Genomic DNA, 10164 nt, shown 5'->3' with positions numbered 1-10164 from the left:
CCACACAGTTGATAGTAGGTATGTGGAATGAGCTGGCAGAGGAAGTGGTAGAGATGGATACATTAGAACATTTAAAAGATATTTGCATAGGTACATGGACAGTAATGGTTTAGAGAAGGGGGGTTCTCCAAAGTGGTCGACATCGACCCTGGTGGTTGATGGGACTATCTAAGGGATTGAAAAATGTCAGAGGGTCAATAAACATTGAGGGGGGGGGGTGATTGAACTTTTGGGGTCAAAAGTATTGTAGAGCCCGAGGTCCGCGCTCCTGCTGGGAGTCCTATGTCCATGCTTCTGTCCAGGTGTCCGAGGTCCCCACTCCTCTCGGGAGCCCATGGTAACTTTGACGTGGATGGCACCACACCCAATGTTGAGAATAGAATCGCTGTTACCGATGCTGAAAACTAGTACCTAGCTCTGTTTGGCATCTTTCTGGCCAGAATCAAATGTTTTTTTTAAAAACCTGTTGCTTAATTTACAGATCTGTTAGTTGGTGATTGGGTGTTGTAACAAAGTTACAATACCCCAATCGCCAAGTAACAAATCTGTAAATTAAAATGTTGCTGGAAGACCCGGACAGCATGCATATGGAAACAGCTCATCTATGGATAGATCTATTTATTTATTTATTTATTTTTGTGCATGCCTGCACTCTATGAGCGATCAAGGATTTCATGAAGGGGGTCAATGGTCTAAAATGTTTGGGGCCCTCTGGTTTAGAGGGAGATAGACATATACTGCAAACCCACCAACTCCCAGTTACCTCGGACTACATCTCCACACCATGTCCCCATGCAAGGATTCTATTCCTTTCTCTCTATTCCTCCATCTCCATAATATCTGCTCCCAGGATGAGTTTTTTTTCCATTCCAGAACATCCAAGATTTCAAAAAAATATGGTTTCCCCTCTATTGCCATCAACTTAGACCTTGTGCACATCTCCCCTATTTCCCACACATCTGCCTGGCCCCCTCTGGCCCTAGACAAAACGACAGGATTCCCCTGGTCTCTATCTATTACTCCACCAGCCACTGGGTCTAACACCGTACCCTCTGCTATTTCTGCTACCTACTATGTGATCCCACCAGGATACACATCTTCTCCTCTCCTCTCCACAGGACCACTCCCTCCATTCCTACCCATGACTGCAGGAAATCCTGCTCTTGCGCCCACACCTCTTCCCTCACCACCATTTTGAGTCCCAAACAGTCCTTGCAAGTGAAGCAATACTTTATTTGTGAATATGCAGGGGTCATCTACTGCATCTGGTGCTTTTGTTGTGGTCTCCTCTACATTGGAGAGGCTGGACACAGACTGGGAGATTATTTCTTTGAATACCTTCACTCTATCTGCTGCAATAACGGGGAACCCCCCCCATGGCCAACTATTTCAATTATATACCCCATTCCCACACCAAAATGTCTTTCCATGGCCTTGTGCATTGTCAAACCGAGGCCACCTGTAAATTGGAGGAACATCTAATATTCTGTCAGGCATTATCCAACCAGATGGCATTAACATCAACTTCTCCAATTTCTGTTGTTCCTCCCCATCTCTCTCTCCCTCTCCATTTTGAGACATCCCCCTCCCCATCACCTCAACTTTTTTTTCTCGTGCCCTCCACCCCCCACCTCATATCTTAAGATATCTATGATATCTTACCTGTTGGCCTGTTGCACCTCTCCCTTCTTCCCTCCTCCCAACATTTTATTCCGGATTGTTGCTCATTCCTTGACTAATGGCTCAGGCCCAAAATGTTGGTTAAATCCCTTTGTGTCCTTTTGATGCTGCATGACCTGCTGACTTTCTCCAGCACCTTTGTTTATAGAAAATGGTACCAGCTTAGATAGTCAACTTTAAATGGTGTCATGGTTGAAGGGTGTGTTTCCGTGCTGTATAACTCATGACTTTACATCAATTCCAGATTGTCTACTACTGATGGCTGCACACAAACTCTATTGGTCTTCAAGTCGCATTATATTTTACATCAAATGGTGAAATAATTTCACAAAAAAAATTGCAGAACGTTTACCATTTTAAGTATTCCTTTCACACAATTTAGTGTGAGAAACACAGACTACTAGTGCACTGGTGCAGCTTTCCTATGTGGTTGCAACCAATAAATTTCAAGAATGGATTTTCTTGAGTGATTCTAATGATGAAAAAGCTGAACAATTCTAAAGAATTAATTTTTCAGTTAATCTTTGGATTTAAGAACAAAGATTTAATTATTTCTGCCATTAAAATGACATTGAACTATACAGAGAATAAACAAATGTCACATTTTATTAGAATGTTACTCAAATCACAGTACAAATCACTCTTTTCCATAAGTTTAACATACAATTAAGAAATACTCAAAAAAATATTTGACTACTGAAGCTTTGACTGTAGACCAGCTTAACTTTTTTTTAACCAGTACTGACAAACAGGAACATTACTCCATATATTACTTACATTCTCCATGTGGAATATACAAAGGATCCATATATACTACAGCAAAATTCAGTACAATTTTCATGAGGTGACGTTTCCTTTACAGTCATTATTGTCACAGAACATATCTTTTTAAATGTAATTCACTGTACAGAGCAATGTGAAATGCACGCATAGCAGAGATTGTTCTACTTATCAATACTTTGCAGCAACAAGCCCTTCTTTTTCCAGAAGCAGGTCTGCATACCTTTGCTGGAGCTCCTTCTCTCTCTCCTGTTGTCGTGCAACATCTTCCGTCAAAGACTGAGATGGAGTTTGAAAATTAAATGGCAAATTAAATCCAATATAGTTTATGAACAGGCAAAATTAAAAAGCAAAACGCAGACCTCAATTTGTGGGTCTGCACTTTAAAATGGGAAAAATTTTTTGGAATTGCACAGTGAAACATCATGTATAAGAGGTTCTATAGATGCCATCTCTAAATATTTTGCTATGACAAAATATATTGCTTACATACCATGAAAGGTTATTGAATTGAAATAACTTTCTTTGTTATAAGATTCTGACCTGCAGAGTATTTACGGATATTTCAATTTTTATTTACTCACATTTCATCCATCAAAAAAAATCCCGCTAAAGACAGAAATTGGTATATGATCTCTTTTGCATAATTCAGATTTTACCCATAATGTACCTTTTGCTGTTAATATGTTATTTTAATTCGCAATTTAATTCTTCCACAATGCAAATGAAGAATCTTAGGAATTAATATTTTATTCAAGGTCACGTACTTACCATTTTGTTCAATATAGAAAAGACCAGAATTAGTAACCATCACTGCTAAAGTACAGAATATACCAAATGCTTCCATTATCCTGCCTTTCTCTCTTTCACACAGAATTTTCTGACTGGATGCTTTAGGTAAAAACATGATGTTATACAAGTCCTGTTGGGATTGATTTTGTTCTTGTATCAGAAAATGTCCAGTCCCATTGGTAGTAACTGTACAGTTAACAGTTATAATCCTTCATGATTTTGGATAGTTAAATGGTTTAAGTGACTGGGATTCAAATACACCTTTTTTGTGCAAGAGTCACCCCTAAATTTCAAGCTGCTGCACCTAGAATGAGAGCTTTGCTTTATGGTTGATGATTGCTACGAATGGAGCAGTTTCAGTAGCTACAAAAACTTACTCATTTACAGGAAAGGCAGCAATATTGCCCTAATATCAGACATCCAATTCTATAGAACCATAGAACACTACAGCCCAGAAACAGATCCCTTTGGCCCTTCTAATCTGTGACAAGCCATTTTTTGGCCTAGTCCTACTGACCTGCACCCAGTCTATAGTGCTCCATACCTCCCCCATTCTGGAGGCTTGTGAATAGTGGTGTGTCTAAGGGATCAGTACTGGGATCATTGTTGTTTGTCATCTATATCAATGATCTGGATGATAACATGGTCAATTGGATCAGCAAGTTTGCAGAATGACACTAAGATTAGAGGTGCTGTGGATAGCAAAGAACATTTTCAATGGTTGCAGAGGGACCTGGACCAGATGGAAAAGTGGGTTGAGAAATGGCAGATGTAATTTAATGCAGACACATTGAGGTGTTGTACTTTGGAAGTTCAAACTAAGAGTCATACATGGTAAATGATATGGCAATGAGGAGTGCTGTAGAACAGAGCGATCTGGAAATACAGATACATAATTCCATAAAAGTGGCATCAAAGGTGGATAGGGTGGTAAAAAGAACTTTTAGCATATTGGCCTTCATAAATCAAAGTATTGAGTATTGAGTTGGAATATTATGGTTAAGTTGTATAAGACATTGGTGAGGCCAAATTTGGAGTATTGTGTGCAGTTTTGGTCACCAAACTTTATAATAGGGAAAGGTTAAACAGGTTGGACTTTATTCCCTGGAGCACTTAAGAATGAGGGAAGATATGATAGAGGTATTTAAAATTATGAGGGGGATGGACAGAGTAATCTTTTTTCATATAGGTTGTCTTCAAAGAAAAAAGTATTTTCTTGCATTACACTGTTTTGCCCTTGACCCCAATTTTTCAAATGCTTCTCTCCTATCTAAATAAATTAATACAGCATTAATAATGTATTTTAAATATTGCATTATGTCTGAATCAATAATTATAAATCAAATTAGGCTGATTTCACAAACCACAAAATAGCAAAGATTGCCAGAATTACCTCTTGCCTTCTTGGAATAGCAATATCTTCATGCTTCTTCAGTTCTTCAAAGGTGCATAGTTCTAGATGTGCCTGTTCAATCTGATCCCACAAGTCACTCAACTGTTTCATAAGCCCTGTAGCACGTGACTGATAGCCACCAAGTAGAATCTTCAGTTTTTTTTCCATTTTTGCTGCCTGTTTCGCCTCTGTGGTCATATGATTTCTGTTGGTCTAAACATGAAAAACATTGTAATTTCAAAAAAATACTGCCACTGTTATCAAATTCGAAGTGTTATAAATCAACAACCGCACAACTAAAATATGGTGCAGATTTTAATTTGAGATTTTGGCCTTGTGAAGTTTCTTGAGATATCGTTCAAATTTGATGTCATGAATTCATTAGAATATTAATAGTAGAAAGAGATATATGTCACTCAGCTTCTTGCACCTACTCCACCATACACGATTATAGCTGACTTTTATCTCAGTGTCACAAGTTCATTATCATTAGATTCTTCCATCTCTAAAATTATATTAATATTCATCTTGAATATATCTAGTGCCTAAGCCTCCATAGCCAACCTGTTAGTGAATACCAAAGATTCCCCCGTTTTGACACCATAGCCTCAGGCTTTTGATAGCTCAGTCAGCAGAAATATCAACTCCCCATTCAACTTGTCAAATGCCTTAAGGGTTTCATGTTTCATTCTTCTAAACGTGAGAGCACAGTCCAAGATATATAACCTGTCTGTATACGAGAGACCTATTACCCATGAAACATATTGTCAAACCTTTACTTGATCCCCTTCATTGCAAGTACATTCTATTTCGAGAGCATATTTCAGATATCACGGCTTTATAGAATGATAGAATCGTAGCAAGATGTCTATGGCCTTGAACTCAAATGGTCCTGCAATAAGTCCTTCTAATTGCTTTCTGAACTAATATATACTCTTCCAATGTTAAAAGGAACCCAAGTCTCCTGAACACCAATATTTTCTAATCTTTTACCACTTAAGATAAAATTCTGCCTTTTTTAAAAAGCAACCAAACTGAATAACCTCACATTTTTAAAATTATATTACATTTCCACATTCTATCCAGTCCATTCACCCAGCGTATCTATATTTCCGATGAACCTCTCTATAATCCTCAAATCTCATAATGCTATCTAGTTTACTACACCTGATCCCCTCAACTCAAGACAAATTATTCCTGCAGTTTTCTGTCTGAACACGATGGGGTGTATTCTAAAAGTTTCTGATTCTATCTCATCACATTAAATTTCAACTGTGGCAGAGGTAAAGCTACATTCCAATCCTTTGATATAACATACAGGAGGGAAAATGTGTTTTATTTTCCCTTTGTCTGTCTAAGTTTAGAAATTTGGGACACATTACTGTTGTGGTTAAAAGGCATCCTAGGAGGTGTGATGACTTTAATGGCAGAGGGAGCAGTGAAGCAAGAATTAATTGAAAATATTATTTTATCCTCAATTACAAGTTTTGGAGCTGTACCTGAAATAATGAACTGCATGAAAATTTCACCTTGCATTGGATTTCTGACTAAAACTGATGCTGATTTATATTAAAATAAACTAATGAAAGTGCTCTCTACAATATAAACATCTGCCCCAATAGCTCAGAATCAAGCAACGTGGAGTCTTGTGAATAAGTAATTTTTCACACTTTCCCTGACTATTTAAAAAAACTCCTCTTAGTAGTTTCATTTTTTTTAACCCTTGCTTATATTTACTTTGAATATGTCTAAAAATGCTTTACTATTGTCCTGAATTGAGTCATTCTATGTGGGTAAAACAAATATGCTTAGATTTTTATAAAATAACCCTAGAGTTCCTCATTACGTATTACAGGAAAGATACTAGCATGGATAGAAGACTGGCTGACTGACAAAGCAAAGAGCAAAGCCTTTTCTGGATGGCTGTGTTGGGTCCACTACTTTATATATTAATGATTTGGATGACAGAATTGATGGCTTTGTGGTCAGGTTTGTGAATAATACAAAGACAAGTGGAGGGGCAAAAAGTGTGGTGGAAAGAGAGTCTGCAGAGGGATTTGGACAGGTTGAGAGAATTGGCAAAGAAGAGGCAGATGGAATACAGGAAGGGAAACTGTTTGGAAGAAAAACAAAGGCATAGACTATTTTCTAATTGGGGAAAGAATTCAGAAAGCAGAGCTCCAAAGGGACTTGGGAGTCGCAGTGTAGGATTCCCCAAAGGTTAACGTGAGGGTTGAGTCAGCAGTAAAGAAGCCAAATGCAGAGTTGGCATTCACTTTGCCAAGACAAGAATACAAAAGTATGTAATGCTGATGCTTTGGTCAAACCACATTTGGAATATTGGGAACAGTTTTGAGCCCTATATCCAAGGAAACATATGCTGGCATGGGGAGGGCCCAAGGAGGCTTACAAAAATAATATTGGGGAGGAGAGAATTAATGTATGAGGAGAGCTCAATGCCTCTGAGCTTATACCCGCTGGTATTTAGAAGGATGAGGAGATTCTCATTAAAACCTACCAAATATTGAAAGAGCTGGATAGAATGTATGTGGACATGTTTCTAGTAGTGAGAAAGTCTAGGACCAGAGGGCACAGCCTCAGAATATAATGTTGTTGCTTAAGAACAAAGATGATAAAAAAAATCTTCAGCTAGACGGTGGTGAATCTTCAGCCACACAATGGTGGAGACCAAGTCATTGGGCATATTTAAAGCAGAGGATAAAGATTTATTTAAAAATATTTTATTTAAAATTTTTTACACACGTAATTATACAATAAAATGAGTACTTAAATTGAAAAAAATTTCATTCTTTACATGATGGTTATAACCCCTCCTCTTCCCTAACCCTCATAAAGAATATATATGTATATAGAAAGTTATATATAATATAGAAAAAAGAAAAAGAGAAAGAAGCCTTATAGTATCATGGATTTCCTGAAGCATTCCCCCCCCCCCCCCCCACCTCCCTCCAAACACTCTGGAAATCAACAGATTTATATGATCATTTTCATTTTTAGGAAGAATGCTAACATAGGTCTTAAGAGGCTGGAAGAACATTTCTACACATTTATACCATAAAATCATATATATGGGTTCCATATTCGCAAAAATATCAGATATTTATTTCTCAAATTGTATGCAATTTTCTCTAAAGGAATACAGCTTTAAATTTCTGCATTCCATCTTCCCATATCTAAATATGAGGTTGATTTCCAAGTCACTGCCATACATTTCTTTGCCTCTGCCAATGCTATTTTAATAAATTTTGTTTGATATATTGACAATTTTAATGTGGGTTTTGCCCCTTCTATATTTCCCAATAGAAATAAATCTGGGTTTAATAGAAATACTGTACTTGCAAGAAAGTGCCTATCTCTTCGCCACACCTAAAACATTGATCTGATATATCTGATTTCATTCTGTTCAATTTTTATGTTCAATATAGCTGGTGTAAAAAAAAATATGCTGAACTAATCTATATCTTACATTAATAGTATTTATCATACTATCTTGACAAAAATCTAACCATCTTTGCTCATCAATTATAATATTCAAATAACCATTTCTGTCTAGATTTATCCACTCCCTGTTTAATAATTCCTTCTTGCATTAAAAGATATATTGCAGAAGTAATATTTTTGATATTTCCTCTCCTAATAAGATTCCAACTCATTATAAATAGATATCCGCATTTCTAAACCTACCTTTTCCCTTAGACATGCTCTCAATTGAAAGCAGTAAAAGATTATCACGGAAATATGAATTGGGAGGATTACAAGTTTAAGTTACAAGTGGCTCAAATGCCATTCCTTGCCTCTCTCTTTGAAGAGATAGGAGTGTTACGAGCCCAGAGGACTCCCAAAAAAAAACCCCAGCAGCAATAGAAATTCACCAGGACAATGTTTACTTAAACAAAAATGTTTTTAATTTTCTTCATACATAATAATCAATATTTAATTAATTATCAACTTTAACACCCCCCCCCACCCAACTTCTAATTCTAAGTGCACGTATATGTAACGTGTATGTGTTCAGGAAAGTTCTTTGTTTCATTGTCTAATCATTCACTTCTCCAAGTTCACTGGTATCAGGCAATTTGCATACTGTGCACAGAATGTAACATTTATGATCTTCACCAGGCTCTGGTACTTTAACTTAAATTGTTACCGCAAAGGAAGATCTTTGATGGTTTCAGAGAGATATTTGTTGTTATTTGGACACACACAAACTGATCTCCTTCAATCAGCCACTTCAGTGTCTCGCCAAAGAAACTTGTCCCCTCATGGATTTTTCCAAATGATAACACAATAACCAGCTAAAGTCTCTGTAACTGACTACAGACAGGCTGAAAATCCGCCTTGAGATGGGGTCTTGCAGCAGGTCTGCAAACTTACAGTCTTCAACACCAACTGCTGCAGTAGGCTCTCTCTCTCTCTCCTTCCCTGCCCCCCCAAAGAATGGCAACTCTGTTTGCAAAACCACATGACCCCTTTTAGAACAGCAGACTTCAACTAGATACTTGGATCGCTGGCACCAGTTTAGCAATAAAAGAGAAGTCAGTTTCCGAGCCTGGACATCTGTTCAAACAGGCCATTTCAATTCTACAACATCAGTCCAATTAACACCTACTTGTGAAGTCTTCACAGGCCCTCTTCATGGTTTCTGTAAAGTCAATGGCAGACATGGAGCCTACACTTAGGCATAGCTCTTGCATTTCAAATGAGATGTCTTTTGTGTAATGTTAATGTCACTTGCAGATTGTAAACTAATACCTAAACACCCACAACCTAACCTTTATCCCTTAAGATGCATTTTATTTCATAATTGTATTAACTTATTCTGCAACAAGAGAGAATAGCAGAGGAATTCATATATAAATGGGATTCAAAATTATTAACTGGAGTTAAAGAGAAACCATTATTGAAACACATGATTATTGTTTGGGAGAAGATGAAATATGAAATTAGAATAAAAGGAAATATATCATCCAAGATACCCCAATTCAAAAATCAGCTTGTACCTTTTTCCAAGGGATAATTGAATTTTAATTATCTGGTCTAGTAAGGGTATTAAAATATTGAAGATTGTTATGAACAAGATCAATTGATGTAATTTGAACAATTGAGAAATAAATATGGAATACCTAGAAACATTTCATTCTGTTATTTTCAATTGACAGGATGATAGATTCTTGATTAGTAAGAGTGTCAAATGTTATGAGGAAAATGGGGTTGAGAAAAAACAATACATCTGCTATGAATCAAATGGTGGAGAAGAGTCAATGTATGTCATATTTTTTGAGGCACAGTAAAGGTTATACTGCATGGAACAGGCGGCCCCTCGATCCAACTCGTCCAGGCCAACCAAGTTGGCTTTCTGAGTTCATCCCATTTGCCTGCATTCTGCCCATATCTTTTTTAACTCCTCCTATCCATATATCTATCCAAATGTCCTTTGAACATTGTAATTGTACCCACTTCTATAGCTTTCTCTGGCTACTTATCTAAGATACACGCTA

General features: G+C 37.1%; 1 protein-coding gene across 1 annotated transcript in view; it reads right to left on the bottom strand.

Moving 5' to 3' along the window:
- Positions 1–2209: 2209 nt before the first annotated feature.
- cdc5l (CDC5 cell division cycle 5-like (S. pombe)) overlaps positions 2210–10164 on the bottom strand; it is a 77143-nt gene continuing 69188 nt past the window's right edge. The window contains exons 15-16 of the mRNA XM_069886691.1: positions 4646–4858; positions 2210–2739 (exon numbers count right to left, since the gene is read on the bottom strand). Coding sequence (XP_069742792.1) covers positions 2632–2739; positions 4646–4858 — 321 coding nt within the window. The 3' untranslated portion in view covers positions 2210–2631. The remainder of the gene's footprint in view (positions 2740–4645; positions 4859–10164) is intronic.

Source organism: Narcine bancroftii, chromosome 6 (assembly GCF_036971445.1).
Source record: "Narcine bancroftii isolate sNarBan1 chromosome 6, sNarBan1.hap1, whole genome shotgun sequence".
Lineage (NCBI taxonomy): Eukaryota > Metazoa > Chordata > Chondrichthyes > Torpediniformes > Narcinidae > Narcine > Narcine bancroftii.
Note: the sequence above shows the minus strand (reverse complement) of the source record. Positions and strands in the feature narration are given on the sequence as shown.